This window comes from Oncorhynchus clarkii, chromosome 19, assembly GCF_045791955.1.
Source record: "Oncorhynchus clarkii lewisi isolate Uvic-CL-2024 chromosome 19, UVic_Ocla_1.0, whole genome shotgun sequence".
In the NCBI taxonomy this organism is placed as follows: Eukaryota; Metazoa; Chordata; class Actinopteri; order Salmoniformes; family Salmonidae; genus Oncorhynchus; species Oncorhynchus clarkii.
In genome coordinates this window covers 4,835,889-4,858,301 of record NC_092165.1, presented here as the reverse complement: position 1 = coordinate 4,858,301, position 22,413 = coordinate 4,835,889, and the positions used below count along the sequence as shown (strand labels likewise).

At 41.0% G+C, this 22,413-nt stretch overlaps 2 protein-coding genes across 2 annotated transcripts in view; both read right to left on the bottom strand.

Annotated features, from left to right (window-relative positions):
- LOC139374628 (fibronectin-like) overlaps positions 1–12,092 on the bottom strand; it is a 29,166-nt gene extending 17,074 nt beyond the window's left edge. Inside the window, exons 1-4 of the mRNA XM_071115661.1 lie at positions 12,032–12,092; positions 7,224–7,499; positions 6,619–6,885; positions 1,351–1,620 (exon numbers count right to left, since the gene is read on the bottom strand). Of these exons, the coding sequence (XP_070971762.1) occupies positions 1,351–1,620; positions 6,619–6,885; positions 7,224–7,284 (598 nt within the window). The 5' untranslated portion in view covers positions 7,285–7,499; positions 12,032–12,092. The remainder of the gene's footprint in view (positions 1–1,350; positions 1,621–6,618; positions 6,886–7,223; positions 7,500–12,031) is intronic.
- A 4,731-nt stretch (positions 12,093–16,823) lies between these two features.
- The window catches only part of LOC139374626 (receptor-type tyrosine-protein phosphatase H-like), a 30,507-nt gene continuing 24,917 nt past the window's right edge, over positions 16,824–22,413 (bottom strand). Inside the window, exons 9-13 of the mRNA XM_071115660.1 lie at positions 21,312–21,395; positions 20,853–21,227; positions 18,582–18,721; positions 18,230–18,339; positions 16,824–17,495 (exon numbers count right to left, since the gene is read on the bottom strand). Coding sequence (XP_070971761.1) covers positions 17,366–17,495; positions 18,230–18,339; positions 18,582–18,721; positions 20,853–21,227; positions 21,312–21,395 — 839 coding nt within the window. The 3' untranslated portion in view covers positions 16,824–17,365. The remainder of the gene's footprint in view (positions 17,496–18,229; positions 18,340–18,581; positions 18,722–20,852; positions 21,228–21,311; positions 21,396–22,413) is intronic.

The window sequence follows — 22,413 nt, the reverse complement described above, 5'->3', positions numbered from 1 at the left end:
AAATTCATATAAATTAAAAGAATGCTGTGATTATAAATCCTCTCCACAATAACAAGTGTTTTACGCTGTACTTTGGATAAAGTTAAAGCAAGCAGATCAACTCCTTGACATAATGACTCACAGTGGTGTAACGTACTTACATAAAAAATACTTGAAAGTACTAATAAAAATACTTGAAAGTACTAATAAAATTACTTGAAAGTACTACTTAAGTAGTTAAGGTATCTGTACTTTACTTTACTATTTATGTTTGACTACTTTTACTTCACTACATCCCTTAAGAAAATAACATACTTTTTTACTCCATACATTTTCCCTGATACACAAAAGTACTCGTTACATTTTGAATACATAGAAGGACAGGAAAATATTCTAATTCACACACTTATCAAGTGATCATCCCTACTGCCTCTGATCTGGCGGACACCCTAATCTGAAATGATGTCTGAGTGTTGGAGTGTACCACTGGCTATCTGTAAAAAAATAAAAATGGTTCCATCTGAAATTATTTATACTTTTACTTTTGAGTATCTTTAAAACCAAATACTTTTAGACTTTACTCAAGTAGTATTTTACTGCGTGACTCTATACTCGAGTCATTTTCTATTATCTTTACTTTTACTCAAGTATGACAAATGGTTACTTTTTCAACCTGTCACAACTCCCACCGAAGGTGTCTCCCCTGCCTGTTCGGGCGGTGCTCGGCGGTCGTTGTCACCGGTCTACTAGCCGCCACCGATCCCTTTTTCCTTTTCTGTTAGTTTGGTCTTATTAGTTGCACCTGTTCCTTTCTGTGTTTCTTGATGTTTGTCTATTTAAGCCTGTTAGGCCCGCCTAGGTTTGTGCGGGATTGCTATGCTGTTAGTTTGTGGATGTTCCTTTGTGTTTTGTTTCTCCAGACAGTTTTGGGTCCTGTGTATGGTCCTGTTTATGGTCCTGTGTATGGTCCTGTGTATGGGCCTGTGTATGGTCCTGTGTATGGTCCTGTGTATGGTCCTGTGTGTATGGTCCTGTGTATGGTCCTGTGTATGGTCCTGTGTATGGTCCTGTGTATGGTCCTGTGTATGGGCCGGTCAGTTAATGCGCCTTGTGTTTTTGGCGTGACCGTTTTTTCCCGGTAATAATAAATATACATTTATTCGAACCCTCTGCTCTCTGCACCTGACTCCAAACCCACTGTTCTTGAAGGACTCTGACACCACCACTGATGACTCACAGAAATGGAATAAAGCATGAACTCAGATATTATAAACATTCATTGTTTTCAGCACCAAACTGCATTTTGAGGTCTGGGGAATTCACATACAGTCATTTTAATAACCAGAACTAATACTTAAGTAGGGTAGTTACCTGTGGTGAGGGTCGTTAACACCAGTTGACTTTGCTTTCCCTTTTCCAGCACAGTGCAGACAGTGACAGAGTATTCAGTAGCAGGTTGCAGGTCAGAGAGAGTGATGCTGGGTGAAGATGTGGTAGTGATGTGTGGTTCTGTCCCTGAACAGCGATAGGAGATCTGGTAATGATGTCGGGTTTGGTCCAATTCTGCTGGCTGGCTCCAGCTAACAGCAGCTGATGTGATGTCCACTGAATCAACAGTCAGCTGGTCTGGAGCAGGAAGTACTAAGGGAAAATAAATACATTATTGTCAGGGTTACAGTTTAACTCCAGATATACACTGAGTGTACAAAACATTAAGGATACCTGCTCTTTTCATGACAGACTGACCAGTTGAATCCACATTAAAGTTATGATCCCTTATTAATGTCACTTGTTAAATCCACTTCAATCAGTGTAGATGAAGGAGAGGAGACAGGTTAAAAAAGGAGACAGGTTAAAGAAGGAGACAGGTTAAAGAAGGAGACAGGTTAAAGAAGGATTTTGTGTGTGTGCCATTCAGAGGGTGAATGGGCAAGACAGAAATATTTAAGTGCCTTTGAACGGGGTATGGTATGTGCCAAGAGCATAAGTTTGGGTCAAGAACTGCAACGCTGCTGGGTTTTTCACGCTCAACAGTTTCCCGTGTGTATCAAGAATGTTCCACCACCCAAAGGACATCCAGCCAACTTGACAACTGTGGAAAGAATTGGAGTCAACATGGGCCAGAATCCCTGTAGAACGCTTTCAACACCTAGTAGAGTCCATGCCCTGATGGATTGAGGCTGTTCTGGGGGCAAAATGTGTTGTACACTCAAATGTAATTAAATGTTTAACAGATGTCCCACTTAACATTTCTCATAAGTTAAATAATCTGAAAAATGTAAAAGTTGTAAAAAAAGAAAGTCCCCCAGCTTTCAATAAAGAGATACATAACTTCCTCTCAGATAATGTCTGAACTATGCCTCTTTCAGCCTCCACAAAAGGCCAACATCTCTTGATTAGGCTGCTAGGTGTTGCACTAAGGATTGCCATAATGTTTTAAGAAGATGTTTTACCTAGAGCTGTGGAGGTCATGACATTTAGTCAGCTGTTTATTGTCATGCAATAGACAGCCGGTCTCATGGCAATTGACCGTGAATTCGTGAATTATTTACAATGTTTAATGTTTGATTCGATACATTAAATAATTCATGAATAATTCGCCAGTAAGAAACTGCTAGCCATGGGCTGTTAACAGCTGACCACTGCTAACTGGCAAGCACAAAAACAGTGAAGTTCGGGAGTACAGACCACAAGAAATCAGCTGCCGAAAATGCACAGTCAAAGAAGAGAATATTCTGTCAAGGAAGTTATTTTTTTATTTGAAATAAAGGCATACTAAGACAAAATACATGTGACGGGTAAATTATAACACATTAGTATATTTATTAAAATGCTGGAAGTGAATGCTGGAATTAAACAATTAACTATGCAAATGAGCAAAAGGTGTGTGCATTAAGGAAATAGACGGCTGGCTCAAATAGAAACCTGTCTCTAATAAGCGCCTGTTGTTTCCAGTGATTTATGCAAATAAACCCCTGGAATATTAATTTCACTTTTATGGTAAACACGTTTAACATCTCCAGGCCTCAACACCTACAAGCCGCTGATACGTGCCATTGGAGTATCTACATTTTTTAAAGTGTAAAAAATAATTTAATATACACAATCACAATAAATCAATGATGTATTTTAGGCAGGACTAAATGAACATAATATGAAGAAAATGTATTTCAGAAGAACAGAAGTTCTGCTGTATATTATCTGGCTATGCGCCATGCCATAGCATGTAGACTTGTTCATTTTAGCAGACAAGATATGCTTAAGTCCCGTGCGATTATTTTATATAATTTTATCGTAAGAAGAATACATAATCATTATTTTAATTCAGTTTTACTTTTGGGGGGCTGGGGCTCATATAGGCCTCTACGTAAAACCTAATGCTCATGTGTGTTTTGAATGAATTATCACCTTAGAAAGGGCTGTTAATTTCGTTGTGTTGCGCTTTGAAACTACATCCACAATTACCATGTTTTCCATTCAGTTTCAACCTGTTATTGAACTTCTTTCTTCAAATTGGTCATCACAGTGAGGTGAGTTTTAAAAGCACATACTGTTTAAGTGTTTGATGTGATTTTCGATTGCATTGACGTCAGAGGGACAATAGAACCCTGAGTACCAAGCCATTAGGACCTGCTGGTAGTTTGCAAGTTGGGTACTACCAAAGCATGTCCAGAGTGCAAAAAATAGATGACCTTAACTCAGTAGTCATGTGGAATATTACTGAGGTCATGACCCATGACTGCCGGTAATATGTGACTGACCGGCTCGATTCGGTCTTATGCAGCAAAATAAATTGTGTTTTTTCACATTGGATAAAAATAGAGACTCAGAGCTACAAAGTTGTATAACTTACACTACATAAACTTGTAACCTCACTTTTGAGAAAATGGTCTTTGAATACTCTTTGTCTACTCCCATTCAGCATCGTTCACCCCCTGTTAAGCTTTAGCCTCACCCATCTCTTTAGGGATTCACATGTGAGGCCATGTGCTAACCATTTCAAGACTAAAAGCTGGTTTATACTACGGTGTGTTCATAAATTTTTATCTAGAGTGCCAGAGTGTGCTCTGGGTGTTCGTAAACTCAGAGCGTTGCCAGAATGTCCGTTTGTAAATTCAGAGCGCACACTGGAAGCTATGGCCCTAAAGTAGGATTGATCCGAGCGTTCTGACCTAACAGCAGCAGTCAAGCACCCAAGCTAACTGGCTAACGTTGGCTAGTTTAGGAGCTACATCCAGATATTAATGAGAGAACACCACACTGTGACCATTTCACTCGCCCTAGCAGAGCTGGTTAGGTTGTTTTTATGTTATCCAGAACATTGGTGACTGTAACTGTGCTGCTGGTAACAATTTAATTATGTTTAAATGACCAACGTTTACTGACACATTCAACAAGTGTAGAGCGTTCGTAAATTGGTCAGTTATTCTGCCCTCTGGCACACAGACGAGAGTGCTCTGAAATCGGAGTAGACAGCTAGAGGGAATTTGCCAGCTACATCTATCAACAGTTGTCGCAGTGACATGACCATTCTATTTAAATGGTAACTTGCATAGTGGAGTCTTTCGTATCGAAGACTTGTAGCTAGCTAAAGAATGAACCATAACCCCAACGCATGACGTTACTACCCTGCATGAATCTGCAGATAGCTAACCAACCAGGTTCATAACTAGCTATAACCAGCAAAGGCTCTGATATACGAATATTATAACTACACACAGATCATACGTAACGTTAGCTAGCTAAAAGTACACTAACTCGAAATGAAAACGACTGACAATATTAGAAACGTGTACTATATGAGAATATAGCTGTATACTTGGATGGATACTAACTCTTGGTATAGATTTAACCATTTCATGGTCACCACATCACTCTACTTTTCCACCGGTAAAAGTTTTATTTTATTAAATGTTTATAACCCTCCAGATGGAAAAGTAGAATAAATCCAGGGCTTTTGATATGGGAAGAAATAAGCTAGAAACAGAACAGAAGCAACAAAATGTATATTTGTAATGTAACAATTGTTGTAGTTCGTTTATTTTTTATTTGTTTAACTAGGCAACTTAGTTAAAAACATTCTTATTTACAATGGCGGCCTACTAAAAAGAAAACGCCTCCTGCGGGGGCTGGGATAAAAATATATTTATATAACACAACACACACGAGACAACACTACATAAAGAGAGACAACACTACATAAAGAGAGACAACACTACATAAAGAGAGACAACACTACATAAAGAGAGACCTAAGACAACATAGCAAAGCAGCAACACATGGCAACACAGAATGGTAACAATACAACATGGTACAAACATTATTGGGCACAGACAACAGCACAAAGGGCACGGTAGACACAACAATACATCGCAGAAATCAGCCACAACTGTCAGTAAGAGTGTCCATGACTGAGTCTTTGATTGAAGATACCAGTTTGAGTGTTTGTTGCAGCTCATTCCAGTCGCTAGCTGCAGCGAACTGAAAATAGGAGTGACCCAGGGATGTGTGTGCTTTGGAGACATTTAACAGAATGTGACTGGCAGAACAGGTGTTGTATGTGGAAGATGAGGGCTGCAGTAGATATCTCAGCTAGGGAGGGGGGGAAGTGAGGTCTAAGAGGGTTTTATAAATAAGCATTGAGACAGGTATACAGAGATGATATAGAGTGCAGTGATGTGTCCTGTAAGGAGTATTGGTGGCAAATCTGATGGCCGAATGTTAGAGCATATCTAGCTGCTCGAGACCACCCTTGCCTGCCGATCTATAAATGATGTCTCCGTAATCTAGCATGGGTAGGATGGTCATCTGAATCAGGGTTAGTTTGGCAGCTAGGGTGAAAGAGGAGCGATTACGACAGAGGAAACTAAGTCTAGATTTAACCAAGTCTAGATTTAACTTTAGCCTGCAGCTTTGATATGTGCAGAGAGAAGGACAGTATACCGGCTAGCCATACTCCTAAGGACTTGTATGAGGTGACTACTACCTCTGAGGGTTTAGAGCTTGACACCTGTGGGGAGAGGGGCATTCTTCTTATCAAACCACATTTGTTTTGGAGATGTTCAGAACAAGGTTAAGGGTAGAGAAAGCTGTTCTGACTTTATACACTGCACTCTTTGAGAGAGGTAGTTAGCAAACCAGACCAAAGACTCCTCGGAGACACCAGGCCAAAGACCCCTCGGAGACACCAGGCCAAAGACCCCTCGGAGACACCAATACTCCTTAGCTGGCCCACAAGAATGGAATGGTCTACCGTATCAAAAGCTTTGGCCAAGTCAAAAAAGATGGCTGCACAACATTGCTTAGAATCAAGGGCGTGATGGTGACATCATTAAGGTTGCAGTGACACATCTATAACCTGAGCGGAAAGCAGATTGCATACCAGAGGATACCACAGACATCAAGAAAGTCAGTCAGCTGATTATTGACAAGTTTTTCCAACACTTCTGATAAACAGCACAAAATGGAAATAGGCCTATAACAGTTAGGATCAGCTTGATCTCCTTTAAATAAAGGACAAACCGTGGCTGCCTTCCAAGCAATGGGAACCTCCCCAGAAAGGAGCGACTGGATAAAAGGTTGGAGAGAGGCTTTAGTGGTAAAGAGATGATGAGCTGTAATTAGGGGAAGATCTCTTACTAGTGCAGACTGTTGTAGAGACAGGTTCACTCTGTTCCCCATTGCTCAGCACAGTTGCAACACTAACAGTGTACTCGGTGCCAGGATGCAGGTTTGAGAAGGTTTTGTGGCAGTCGTCAGTAACGGCTGTGAGGGGGTCTGTTCCTGGGATGCAGTTGGATATGAAGAAGCGCTGTGGGACTTTCTCCATCCCTTCAGCCTTGGACCAGTGGAGAGTGAAGGAGGTCTCTTCCAAATGGTCTATCTTTAAATCTCTGGGTGGGACCACTGGAACAAAATCCAAGATTAGTTTAGAATAGAGAATGTGCTGTTTTTGACAGAGACCAAAAATGTCTCTAGTAATGAATGACTGATGTAGTCTGGATAAAAACACAAGTTAGCCTACTGTACCTGTGGATAGGGTTGCTGAGACCTACTGTACTTGTGGATAGGGATGCTGAGACCTACTGTACCTGGATAGGGATGCTGAGGCCTACTGTACCTGTGGATAGGGATGCTGAGGCCTACTGTAACTGTGGATAGGGATGCTGAGGCCTACTGTAACTGTGGATAGGGATGCTGAGGCCTACTGTACCTGTGGATAGGGATGCTGAGATCCACTGTACCTTTGGATAGGGATGCTGAGATCCATCTGCTTTGTCTTCCATCTTCTCCCTCTGTTGCCATGTTGAACTGGTACTTTCATCAGGTTTGAGACTGCTTATTTTAAGATGATGCCCACCTTTCACTCTTGTTGAGCTTGTTTCACCGTCACACCCCCAGGTCACTGAATGTCTGTGGTCCTGTCAGCCACTGAGGACAACTACAGCTCAGAGACACAAATACTTCTGTCAAATATTGATGTCAGCAGCAGGACATGGATTCACCAGGAGGGGGCAGCACTGGTGATGGAATAATGAGAGAGAGAGAGAGAGAAAAACAGACTTTATTGACAGTAAAATTACAAAAACAAGTGTATTATTCATCCCAGCAGTTAACACATGTTAAAAACAACTACATCCACTGAAGAAAAGTGTTCAAAATACAAAATATTCCCCTTAAAGAGCCATATTTTTGTTTTTAAGGACACCGGACCTCATATTTAAAGACTTTTGGAATCCACATTTAAACTAATAAGAAGTTATATTTTCTGGGGGCAGAAAACACACCGCGTTGTAGAAATGACCCAGGCTTAGGTTGGACACCAATCTGCCTGAACCTGGTCATGGCTAGACGGGATACAGTTGATGTCTAATTGACGTCAGCCGTTGATTTCTTTTTGCATTTAAGTTAACCCTAACCCTTTTCCTAACCTTAACCCGATTATCCTAACCTACTATGTTAATTGTCCTAACTTGCTGCATAATTTCTCCTTATCAACCTGCTACAAAAAGTAAATCCTGAGCTGCGTTTGAATACCCCATACAGGCTATTCCCAAACTGGGATACGGGCAATGCTGTCGGGGTTATGCCAAATAAAAATGTGTTTCACATTTTCAAACTGTCCATTTAGATTCTCCAATAGGGCTGTACATTAGGGTGGTGTTTTTCCCCTCGCCTGAATAGCTTCGGTTCACTGCCAAAAATAAAATGAAACCATCTAGTGTTCAGCGAAATAATGTCAAATACAGTGCCTTGCGAAAGTATTCGGCCCCCTTGAACTTTGCGACCTTTTGCCACATTTCAGGCTTCAAACATAAAGATATAAAACTTTATTTTTTTTGTGAAGAATCAACAACAAGTGGGACACAATCATGAAGTGGAACGACATTTATTGGATATTTCAAACTTTTTTAACAAATCAAAAACTGAAAAATTGGGCGTGCAAAATTATTCAGCCCCTTTCATTTCAGTGCAGCAAACTCTCTCCAGAAGTTCAGTGAGGATCTCTGAATGATCCAATGTTGACCTAAATGACTAATGATGATAAATACAATCCACCTGTGTGTAATCAAGTCTCCGTATAAATGCACCTGCACTGTGATAGTCTCAGAGGTCCGTTAAAAGCGCAGAGAGCATCATGAAGAACAAGGAACACACCAGGCAGGTCCGAGATACTATTGTGAAGAAGTTTAAAGCCGGATTTGGATACAAAAATATTTCCCAAGCTTTAAACATCCCAAGGAGCACTGTGCAAGCGATAATATTGAAATGGAAGGAGTATCAGACCACTGCAAATCTACCAAGACCTGGCCGTCTCTCTAAACGTTCAGCTCATACAAGGAGAAGACTGATCAGAGAGGCAGCCAAGAGGCCCATGATCACTCTGGATGAACTGCAGAGATCTACAGCTGAGGTGGGAGACTCTGTCCATAGGACAACAATCAATCGTATTTTGCACAAATCTGGCCTTTATGGAAGAGTGGCAAGAAGAAAGCCATTTCTTAAAGATATCCATAAAAAGTGTCGTTTAAAGTTTGCCACAAGCCACCTGGGAGACACACCAAACATGTGGAAGAAGGTGCTCTGGTCAGATGAAACCAAAATTTAACTTTTTGGCAACAATGCAAAACGTTATGTTTGGCGTAAAAGCAACACAGCTGAACACACCATCCCCACTGTCAAACATGGTGGTGGCAGCATCATAGTTTGGGCCTGCTTTTCTTCAGCAGGGACAGGGAAGATGGTTAAAATTGATGGGAAGATGGATGGAGCCAAATACAGGACCATTCTGGAAGAAAACCTGATGGAGTCTGCAAAAGACCTGAGACTGGGACGGAGATTTGTCTTCCAACAAGACAATGATCCAAAACATAAAGCAAAATCTACAATGGAATGGTTCAAAAATAAACATATCCAGGTGTTAGAATGGCCAAGTCAAAGTCCAGACCTGAATCCAATCGATTCAGTTTTTAAACAATTACTGCTTCGCATACAAGCCAGTGAACTCTATGCGTTACAGCTGGATGAGTCAACAGACGTGGCGTGCCTGGCACAGCTCCTGTTAAATGTCTGTTACGTTTATGGGGGGTCAATTAAGGAAGACATCCTCTTCTGCAAACCACTGGAAACCAGGGCAACAGGAGAGGATATTTTTTAAGTACTGGACAGCTTTGTGACATCAATTGGACTTTGGTGGTCAAGATGTGTTGGTATCTGTACTGATGGTGCAAAAGCCATGACAGGGAGACATAGTGGAGTGGTAGCGTGCGTGCAAGTGGTTGCTCCCTACACCACTTGGGTACACTGCAGCATCCACCAAGAGGATGATTGACAGCTTGAAATACATTTTGGACACTACAGTGAAAATGGTTAACTTTGTTAAAGCAAGGCCCCTGAACTCTCGTGTATTTTCTGCACTATGCAATGATATGGGCAGCGACTATGTAACGCTTTTACAATATACAGAAGTGCGCTGGTTATCAAGGGGCAATTTTTTTTAAATTGAGAGACGAGCTTAAAGTTTTTACTGACCATAATTTTCACTTGTCTGACCGCTTGCATGATGATGAGTTTCTCACACGACTGGCCTATCTGGATGATGTATTTTTTGTACAATTTGATGAACAAATAAGGTTTTATATGTAAGATGGCTAAATAAAGAGCAAAATGATTTATTATTATTTGTTCCCTGGTCCTGTAAGAGCACTTTGTCACTTCCCACAAGCCAGGTTGTGACAAAAACTCACACTCATTCTTATGTTTAATAAATGTATCATATAGAGTGTGTGTGGCAGGCTTACAATGATGGCAAAAACAACATTTGAGAGTGCACTGACACTGGTGCTAGAGGGGGTAGAGCTGGAGGTTGAATGTTTGAAGGGGTACAGGACTATAAAAAGTTTGGGAACCAGTGCCGCATACTAACATACTGTATAATACTTACCTAGGGTGTGTTCGTAAATTTAATCTGGAGTGCCAAATTTCGGTCCGGGCGACAGTAAATTCAGAGCGTTGTCAGATTGCCCATTTGTAAATTCAGAGCGTTTCGCTCCCGGAGAGTTCAGAGCGCACACTGGACGCTCTGGCCAGGGTGTAGTAGGGTTGATCAAAGCGTTCTGGCCTCACAACGGCAGTCAAGCTCCCAAGCTAACTGACTAACGTTGGCTAGCTTGCTACAGTAGCTACTCCCAGACATAAATGAGAGAACACCTCACTCTGGCCATTTTATTCACTCTAGCTGAGCTGGTTAGGCTGTTTTCATGTTATCCAACTCATTGGTGACTGTAGCTGTGCTGCTGGCAACAACTTAATAACGCCTTTTCGCCTAAGATTACTTACACCGGTCATATTCAAGGGGTGTTCAGCCTTCGTAAATTCATCAGTTATTCTGCGCTCAGGCACACTCAGAGGAGAGGGCTCTGAAATCAGAGTAGATAGCCAGAGCGAATTTACAAACACACCCGAATTAACAATGTCTATTGAGAATGTGCAAAGACTATAGCACTTAACTTAGCATGATGTGAGTAATCAAGCCAATGAATGTTGGGTAGTTAGATAGCATATAGGGGTGGGTATAGTTTGTGGAACGTTCCAACAGGAATCTGTTCCAAAAACTTAGCAAATAACAAGGTTGCCAACAAACAACGCATATAAAGTTTTATAGCGGCAAAATAAAATACCGGGTGGGGACTGGGCTATTTCATTAAGTTTTTCACTCACCATGTTTATTCTGAAAAAAGTATTTCCTCACTCTGGTAGCCTGTGGACAAACATAAAGAATAAGCTACGTGGTGAGTTGATTCCTATTCGCCAGCTAATTAGCTACGTGAATTGACCATGCTACTTTGAACATGTTTGTTGACAACCGTGTACTTGAAGTCTTTGGAACAGATTCCTGTTGGAACGTTCCACAAATTATACCAACCCTGCCGTTATTGTAAATAAGAATTTGTTCTTAACTAACTTGTCTAGTTAAATAACGGCTAAATAACAAATAAATACATTTGTAGCCAACAAACAAAATTTCAACCAACGTGTAACTTATTTCAAAAGTCACTACATTGTTCAACAGTTTCTTAAAACATGTCATTAATAAAAACAATGAATTTGTATCCTTAGTCGCCTGACTTCGGCTACATATTTTTCCTTCAAATCTGATGGGTATTCGGACACTACAAATGTAATAGAACTCAATAAGGCCTATAGAGCACTCAATGACATGACCGCCTATCAAAGTTAGCAAGAAATACACTAACACTATCGCTTATTGTTTCTTTCAACATAAGCATGTATTATTTTAGGATAAATATAATATATCGGCTTAACAAAACACATCTCAGCGTCTGATCGCGTGTAAAAGAGAAAACCTTTTGTAGACTTTGTGGCCACACCGCCATAGTGGGCCTAGTTGGGTGTTTGTGTTTTTACCTGACGTTTATTAGAAAGAAGTTGAAAATCGGGCTATTATCTTCACGTTTCTTTGGGATAAATAAAAATGGACTCCTATAGAATGTTACACCTGACTTATATAATAGAAATATTATTAACCTACCATTTATCCCGCTGTCGAGAAGCCTCAGGTAGAGCTACATAAAATAGTTGTCAAATGTACCTTCTTCTTTGTCTTAATGGCATTCGCAACAATTATATGTGCATTCCGCCACCTACTGTACAGGTGGATAATAATAATATTTTTTTAACAGGTATCCCTACACTGGCTCAGAAGGATCATGTGATTGCGGGACATTTCCAGGCGAGAGTAGTCCTTGCACTGCAAGGAGACCCAAAAACGTATCGGCTGCGGATATAATGATGTCCAGCTTCTTGGACACTTGTGGAGGACATTTAATAACAGTGGCGATACATTCTACAAAATCCACCTTTTTCACAATACTTTATCCAGATCACTTGATTGAAGTATAACATTTGCAACTGGTTGTGGTGCATCTTCTTCAGAACTGTGGCCTCTTGCCCTTTCAATGTTCTTCACCACCACCACAAAATAGATTTGCTTGACACCTCAACTCTTTCACCCTTAACATTGTTATCCAAAAAAGCGTATTCCAACAAGGAACGATTCATCAGACTCGTTTTCCACAACAATCTTAGCACTTTTTGTTCCATTCTTGGACTGTTGTCCACTCAACTGTCTCGTTAACTGTAACCGACGCACTTTCAGCTTCAAACGACTCTTTAAAAAACAGTTCTACGTTTTCTAAGAGCCAGAGTATGTAGTTCTGATAATTGTCATTTTTCTGGTGTCAAATAAATTAAAAACATCTGGAAATAACAACGCATCTGATAAATCTTGGCATACGCCGCAAGCTTTATTTAAAATATTTATTCTACATTCAAATGGTTCACCAAGTTGAAATGTCTTCAGCTCGTGGTTAAATGCTGTTAACATACCAACAAACATAGACCAGAAAATGTACAGTATTCCTATTCTCTTTTTTGTCATCCCTGCGACAGTTGTAATCACTCCTTTGTTCCTCCAGGTAAAAGCAGAGGTCTTTGTGGAGCTGATGGTCCTAAAACGTTGTCAGAAAGCAGACATGACGAGAGTGAAGGAGCTCAGGGATGAGTTCAGAGGTACAGAGACCCAGTGTGAATTATATTCAATGCGTTTATGATATGAAGAGATTGGTTTTGTGTGTATCTGAAGAGCACAAAGATTAAATGCCAGAACGTATTTTCTCTCAACCTGCTCTTTCTACACCTCTCGCTCCTCGCTCTCTCGCCTCTTCGCTCTCTCGCCTCTCTCGCTCTCCTTTTGCTTTCCATTTCCTCTCTATGTGTTCATACTTATTGTAGTTTATTTGGGAGAAATCACCACAATTAGAAATAATGTTCATTCAATGAGTTGTATTTATTTTTTATGTGTTAATTAATTTTTCTATAAACAATTATTTTAAAAAGTATTTAATGATGAAGTGTTACATATTTATTCATTAAACTGAGATATGTTGCATCCATTTTTATACAATTAAAGAATGCAGAGATTTTAAAAAAATAATCAGAAGTCATTCTTTACATTGTGCATCTTTAACAAAGATGCAATACACTTTTCTCTCCTGTACTGAAAAGTTGTGTCATTATGTTTATATGAATGAGTCCTATCAGCAATAATCAGTATATGATAACAGTGCTATAATCCCAAACACAGTAGTTCACATTTAGTTGTATTACAGCCTGAATTCAAAATGAATTATGTTTTACAAATCTACACACAATATCCTATAATGACGAAGTGAAAACATGTTTTTAGAAATGTTTGCCAACTTATTGAAAATGAAATACAGAAATATCTCATTTACATACGTTTTCAGCCCCCTGAGTGTTAAAATCACCTTTGGCAGCAATTACATCTGTGAGTATTACTGAGTAAGTCTCTAAGATCTTTGCACACCTGGATTGTACAATAGTTGCACATTATTATTTTTTTAATTCTTCAAGCTCTGTTAAGTTGGTTGTTGATCATTGCTGGACAGCCATTTTCAAGTCTTCCCATATATTTAAGTCAAAAATGTAACTAGGCCACCCGGGAACATTTAATGTCATCTTGGTAACAATTACAGTGTATATTTGACCTTGTGTTTTAGGTTATTGCTGAAAGGTGAATTTGTCTACTGATGTCTGTAGGATAGCAGACTCAACCAGGTTTTCATCTAGGATTTCACCTGTCCTTAAAGCTGCATTCCATTTACTTTTATCCTTATTCTTTTACAATGACAAGGATACCCATAGCATGATGCAGCCACCACCAGGCTTGACAATATGAAGAGGGATATACAGTTATGTGTTGTAATGGATTTGCCACAAACATAATGCTTTGTACTTGTACTTTCTATTTCATTTCTTTGCCACATTTTTTGCAGTTTTACTTAAGTGCCTTATTGCAAACAGGATGCATGTTTCGGAATATTTTGTATTCTGTACAGGCTTCCTTCTTTTCAGTCTGTCATTTAGGTTAGTATTGTGGAGTAACTACAACGTTGTTGATCCATCCTCAGTTTTCTCCTATCACAGCAATTCAACTCTGTAATGGTTTTAAATTCACATTTGGCATCATGGTAAAATCACTGAATGGTTTCCTTCCTCTCTGGCAACTGAGTTAGGAAATAACGCCTGTATTGTAGTGACTGGGTGTATTGATACACTATCCAAAGTATCCTTAATAACTTCACCCGACCTCAAACCAGTTGAGATGGTTTGGGATGAGTTGGACCGCAAGGTGAAGGAAAAGTAGCCAACACAAGTGCTCAGCATATATTGGAACTCCTTCAAGACTCTTGGAAAAGCATTCCTTGAGATACAGTGCCCTTTTTAATGATTGGGACAGTGAATATTTTTTTATTCTTTTGACTCTTTATTCTAAAAGTTTGCATTTGAAATCAAACAATGTCACCTTTAATTTGAGGGTATTTTCATCCATTTAGGAATGACAGCACTTTTTGTACATAGTCCCCCATTTTCTAGCTAGAACACCTAGGGCTCTATTTTAACAAACCTTAAGCGATGGGAAACCTAAGCTCAGGTGGTAGCGCTACACTGTAGGTTCAGGGGTCAGAAATACTTTGGCTATTTTCACTATTTCTAATCAAACAAAATGACATGGGGAAAAAACATAACCATATAGCATTTTTCAGGGAGATTTTCTGAATAACAAGGCCCTCAAAGAAAGGCCTTATATACTGGATGTAGTATATTGTCATAAATAATACAAACTGTACGGCTAATAAGGATTGTGAGTGCTTTTATCGGTGACTTTCAACGTGGCCATGTGCAATGCCAAGCATCGGGTGGAGTGGTGTAAAGCTTGCTGACATTGGACTCTGGAGCAGTGGAAACGCGTTCTCTGGAGTGATGAATCACGCTTCACCTTCTGGCATTCTGATGGACAAATCTGAGTTTGGGGGATGACAGGAGAACACTACCTGCCTCAATGCATAGTGCCAACTGTAAAGTTTGGTGGAGGAGGAACAATTTTCTTTGCTGTTTGAGCATGACAATGCCCCCGGGCACAAAGCGAGGTCAATGCAGAAATTGGTTGTTGAAATCTGTGTGGAAGAAATTGACTGGCCTGCACAGAGCCCTGACCTCAACCCCATCTTAATTTAATATAATTTTAAAGTATGCTTTAAATGATCTAATATAATAATTGCCATTTGAATGTAGACATTAATAAATGCATTTCTGTATCTTCCAAAATCTTTACAATGGAGTAGCACCAAAATGAATGTGCAGAGGCTTCAAAACAGCGCCCCCTGTCAGTTGTCAAGGGGTAATGCATATCTTTGTTAGAAACTAGTCAATGAGGAAAGTTTTAGCAGTATAATAATTGACCAGTAGATGGTGGACTTGGTACGTAATCTATGGACATGTGACCAGACCAGAGTCCCGTTCAGCAGGATGCAACGTTTTAGGAACTTAAATATAGTATGTAGTAAAAAAAAAACACGCCTCTCTGACATGTAGAATAAGGAATCAATTCCGCTTTATTGATATAATTTATATCTGCAACTTTTGACCAAGTTTGACATCTGAATGTGGCCAGAGGCTCTTTCACTATAGTCTCCCTGTCCTTGTCTCCTCCCCTACCTCTGCACTGATTGGCTTAACAGGTGAAAACAATATGGTGGAAGGAAGCTCATTAGATTTGCTTAACTTTCACCTGGTCAACTCTTCCAGATCAGTGAAGGAGAAGACAGATGTTTAGAAGACTGAGAAAGAGCCCAGGTGTATTGGGTTAGTGTTGTGTAGTGTAGTGTTGAATTAGCACAGGCTGCAGCTCCTCTAGGCCGGTCACACATGTTTATTGGTGGACCCTTAATTGTGGAGGACGGGCTTGTCATGGCTGGTGAAGAATTAGTGGAATGGTATCAAATACATCAAGCGTATGGTTTCTGTGTTTGATGCCATTCTATTTGCTCTGTTCCAGACATTATTATGAGCCGTCCTCCTCAGCAGCCTCCAATGATTTATACCCTATTAGATGAATCTCATGCATTCTGTCAATTTCATGCACACACACCAACAAAACCCTGCCTAAGGCTGTCTCTCTGATAACTGGAGGTATTTGCCACCTGTTCTACTGTAGTCAATGATTAGTCCTAGTTAGTTTAGTAACAAAACCATAGACACTGTTTTGATAAATGATGGTGATTTATGATCCAACCCTACATTCTGGTGTTGTCACCACAAGCAGGAAGTTAACAAGATATGAGTCCAAATGTAAACAGTAACATTCACTCTCTATCCTAAAGTGGCAGAGAGTGTCTTGTCCTTCTAGATTCCATGTTAGCTTAAACATAGTAGAGAACAATAATGTACTAGACAGGAAATGTCTTTAATCTCGGTTGAATGATTTATTGAATTAGCAGGAAGAACACATAGTTTATGTTCAGAATGATAAAGCACAAGAAGCAAACATACTGTTTACCTGAAACATATAGTCATTTTAAATGTATTTGAAGTGTAAAACAACAGTAATTGATTGACAGCGGCAATTGAATGATATTACACCCCTATTCTACACATCATTGTTTGACAAATTAATTATGTGAAAGCTTGTGTAGAGGACATGACTCGGTCATGATTGGTTGCTCATAGTCATGTGATGAGGTAGCCCTGCCTGCAACTTCAAAATCAGTGTCAGCTCTCGGCCCGAAAGGGAATTTCCTCTTTGTCTAATTAAGACGTTGGCTTCTCCTGTGCGAGACTCTGGTTCAGATCACTATCTTCGTGTGTGTGAATGTGTTTGTATGTGTTTCTCTCCTAGCTGTAGTTGAGTACAATTCTATCAAATCAAACCAGTCTTCAGAACATCATTAACATACAGTAGAGTTCATTAATCAGCAGTGCAGAGAAAGTACCTATGAGAAGCCTATTTCTCACAGATCCATTGTTGTGAAAAGGTACAATCATAATCCCTCCATACTCCTTGGCCTGACAACATGTATATTTCCACACAGTTCTGGTCTCTCCAACCATCAGGCTCTCCACTCCACCAATACCTGTAGTAGAACAACACATAGTTAGACTGACCTCTATTTCAGAACCTAGAGTATGAACAACACAGAGTTAGACTTACCACTCTCCCAGAACCTAGAGTATGAACAACACAGAATCAGTCCTACTTCTTCCACTGTGGTCAGTGTTATTATAGAGCAGTAGTCTCTTACCTTGGGGTGGTCAGTGTTTTATTAGAGCAGGAGTCTCTTACCTTGGGGTGGTCAGTGGTATTAGAGCAGTAGTCTCTTACCTTGGGGTGGTCAGTGTTATTATAGAGCAGTAGTCTCTTACCTTGGGGTGGTCAGTGTTATTAGAGCAGTAGTCTCTTTCCTTGGGGTGGTCATTGTTACTATAGCGCAGGAGTCTCTTACCTTGGGGTGGTCAGTGTTACTATGGAGCAGGAGTCTCTTACCTTGGGGTGGTCAGTGTAATTATAGAGCAGTAGTCTCTAACCTTGGGGTGGTCAGTGTTATTATAGAGCAGTCATCTCTTACCTTGGGGTGGTCAGTGTTATTAGAGCAGGAGTCTCTTACCTTGGGGTGGTCAGTGTTATTATAGAGCAGTAGTCTCTAACCTTGGGGTGGTCAGTGTTATTATAGAGCAGTAGTCTCTTACCTTGGGGTGGTCAGTGTTATTAGAGCAGTAGTCACTTTCCTTGGGGTGGTCAGTGTTACTATAGAGCAGTAGTCTCTTACCTTGGGGTGGTCAGTGTTACTATAGAGCAGTAGTCTCTTACCTTGGGGTGGTCAGTGGGGTGCCGTCCACCCATTTCCAGGTCCCCTCAGTAACAGAGTCAGTCAGACCAATCCAGGCAAAAGTGACTGATTCAAACCCATTGATGAATGTCTGTTGTGGAACAGAAAAAACATTGGTACAGTTTAACTCATTTATGTTTTATTCAATCGGGCAAATCAGCTGAGAACAAATTCTTATTTACAATGACGGCCTACACCGGTCAAACCCAGACGACGCCGGGCCAATTGTGCGCCGCCCTATGGGACTCCCAATCACGGCTGGTTGTGATACAGCCTGGATTCGAACCAGAGTGTCTAGTGAGATGCAGTGCTAGATACATGTCTGTCTCTCACCTGTTCCTCTTCACTGTTAATGATAACCAGATCTGCTCCTCTCTCCAGACAGTCCTGTCTACTCTCCTTCCAGGATTTCCTCTCAGTAGAGAGGTAGTAACAGCTGCAGCCAAACCTTCTCCATCCTTCAGGACAGGACCCTAGAAGTTTGACATTTACCATAGGTGTTACTTGAATGACATTTACTATGACTTTGACACTCAAATGTTATTTAAAATAAAAAGAACATGGCCTCCCGGGTGGCGCAGTGGTTAAGGGCGCTGTACTGCAGTGCCAGCTGTGCCACCAGAGACTCTGGGTTTGCGCCCAGGCTCTGTCCTTGCGGAGATGGTGCAAAATCTATCAACACGGTCGGTCCCTGGGATTGGGCTGGCTAACACGAGTCGGTTTGCTTGGAAGGAAAAGGAGTTGGAGCCTTTAGGACGGGAAACTTTTGGAAGGACAATTTTGATGGGGATTCTAAAGCTGACGGTGAAGGACGTGTTTTGTTTCCAAGGCAACTCCAACGGGAGGGAGCATACGACGTGGCACTACATACAGAGGAGAAACACGATGATATCCTGAGAAGGGCAAGAGCAGTGGGAGGTGAGAGGCCGATGAGCCACTATGAAATAACAAGCCTGGCGAGGAACAACATTAGGGTTGTAACTGTCAACATTTACAACCCATACGTTAAGAACGAAAAGGTGAGGGCCTTTCTGGGGAGATACATGGATAACGTCTCCTCAGCAAGGCACCTCAAAGACTCCCTTGGGTTTTGGAATGGGAGGAGAGGCTTCCAGGCCCTCCTCAGGGAGGACCCAAAGGGACATGGTGGCTACCTCCATCCTCCTGCTATGTTCTCCCTGGGGGCTGACAGGGGGACGTTGTTTTATGCACGTCAGCCTCCATTTTGCAGGCGCTGTATGGCCTACGGCCACATCCTCGCCTCGTGCAGCGCAAGAAAATGCAGATTTTGTGGATCTGGGGAGCACAAGGCGAAGGATTGTGACGAGCCTAAGGCGTGCCACGGGTGTGGCACACCTGTGGCGGGGGTGCCCGGCTTGTCAGAGGTCATACGCGTCTGTGGCTGGGGGGGGGAGCAGGAGCGGGGGAAGAAGAGGAGGGGAAGGAAGCACGCCTCATGACCAGAGTACAGGTCCAGAGGGGAGGGTCGCAAGGAAGGAGGAGGATCAAGAAGCGGCGGATGGAAGAGAGAAGGAAACGGAAGGCACGGGAGTAGGAGAACCAGGAAAAGCGGCGGAAGAAGGCAACTGAGTGGAGGAGCATGAGAGAGAAGAAAGCGAGGGAGGGGCGGTGGAGAAGGATAGGAGATGGTGGATATGCCACACCTTTCAGGTGGACCGGATCATCTTGGCAAAGGAGAAATGCTCACTAACAGAGATGAAAACAAATTTGAGCATTTGAGAGAAACTGGCTTTTGGAGCATTTCTGGTATCTTTTATTTCTGCTCATGAAACATGAGACCAACACTTTACATGTTGCGTTTATATTTTTGTTCAGTGTATCTGACATTTACACGTTAAACATAACTTTTGCAACTATTATTTATTCACACATTCAATAAGTAGCTTTGCATGAGCCTTGGCTTATGAGGGGCCAGAACAGCTCATAGGATCTAGTCTCCTGTTTCTGTAGAGGCAGCTTGATGTTCAAGTAAACACTCTCAGTCTCTAGTCTCTAGTCTCTTCTAGAATTACTCATTATAAAACTGGGTCAATTAATTACATTACACTTCAGATCCCCAGTTTCTACACAGATCAGAAAATGTCCCTTCAGTTGTGATGCACCTTACATGTGGAACAGTTTTTAACTGTTCATTGTGATTGTTTTCTTAAGGTGTATATGTCTTGTGTCTAAGTAGTTGTGCATGTATGTGTTTTATTTATTTGTATTGAAAACAGGGCTCTACTGCAAATGAGACATTGGTCCTAGTTGATCCTGTTTAAATAAAATAAAAATGTAAGTACACCCGCTGGACACTAGTCTATCGTAGGACCTCTGCTTTATCTCCTTTATGCTGAGTGCCAATCAGACACTCATCGGGTAACATTTTACAGCCTTTCATATGACTCGGTCGGGGATCAAACTCCCAGACTTCCAATCTCAGGGCGGACTAACCACAAGGCCACTGGTGAATTATAAAAAAATGTCCAACAACAATTTATCTAACTTCCTTGACTGACAAACCTAAATCTGAGGGTGTTCGAGGTAGGTAGTTCTGATTAACTCTGATCTCCTGTGGCATGTGGGGGACAGGTCTATCCTTACCTATATCCTTCTGTAGCTGGTCATGCTCCATAGTTATAGTGTTCAGTCTCTTCATCAACTTGTCTATTTCAGTGGTTTTGGTATTTAGACTATTCTGTAGCTGGTCTCTCTCTGTGGTCCTGGTATTTAGACTATTCTGTAGCTGGTCTCTCTCTGTGGTCCTGGTAGTTAGACTATTCTGTAGCTGGTCTCTCTCTGTGGTCCTGGTATTTAGACTATTCTGTAGCTGGTCTCTCTCTGTGGTCCTGGTATTTAGACTATTCTGTAGCTGGTCTCTCTCTGTGGTCCTTGTATTTAGACTATTCTGTAGCTGGTCTCTCTCTTTAGTCAGGGTGTTGTAAATTGTCTGTAGCTGGTCTCTCTCTGCAGCTGCATCTGTAAAAGGGAAAACTCAATCAAAATGTGTAACTGTCACAACATTGACTACAAATGTTTTAGTAAAAAACAATGTTCACTTACAGGAATCCCACAGGCCTATGATCACAGCCAGTAGAACAAACACTGCAGCAACTGTGGAGGGTCTCTTCCACCACTGAACATGTTCTGAATAACAAGTTATTAAAGTCAGATCTTTGGTAATGTGGTAATGTGGTAATGTGTTTTACTGTATCATTGTTTTATTTGAGCTGGATTCTGCAGGAACAGGAACAGCACCTCAGTTTTGGACTGATGGATTCCAGAACCTATTTGGCTGGATCCGCTACCTCTCATGGCATTAAAAATAGTTACAATTTGCAGTGTAAAAAAATTATAATTAAAGCAATCAAAGTTATTTTGAGTTTTCTCCTCGTCAATTCTCCTACCCCCTAAAACAAATGCAATGTGAAAACGTAGATTTTCAGCTCGCACCTGAAAAAGGGCACTGTAGGTAGAGGCAGGTAGCCTCAATATTAACGGGCACTGTAGTTAGGGGTAAGGTAGAGGCAGGCAGCCTCGAGGTTACAGTGTTGTGCCAATAACCAAAGGTTGCAGGTTTGAATACCGGAGCGGACAAGGTGAAAAATATGTTGTGCCCTTGAACAAGGCACTTCATCCTAATTGCTGCAGGTTGGAGCCATTGTGATCGTTGTCAAGAAGTCACACCCTTCCCACTGGAGTTAGAAGTTCAGAGTGAGAAAGTATAGACTATATAGAAATAATTACGCTAAAATTATCAATGAAATTCTGAGGATTTCTATACTCTTGAACAGGAGGAAAAGTAGAATAGTAGTCAAAGAAAATGTACCTTTACATCCCATGCTGACACATACATTATGATTACTAAAGTATTTATTTATTTATTTCACCTTTATTTAACCAGGTAGGCTAGTGGAGAACAAGTTCTCATTTGCAACTGCAACCTGGCCAAGATAAAGCATAGCAGTTCGACACATACAACAACCCAGAGTGACACATGGAACAAACAAAACATACAGTCAATAATACAGTAGGAAAAAAAAGTATATACTGAGTGCAAATGAGGTAAGATAAGGGAGTTAAGGCAATAAATAGGCCATGGTGGCGAAGTAATTACAATATAGCAATTAAACACTGGAATGGTAGATGTGCAAAAGATGGATGT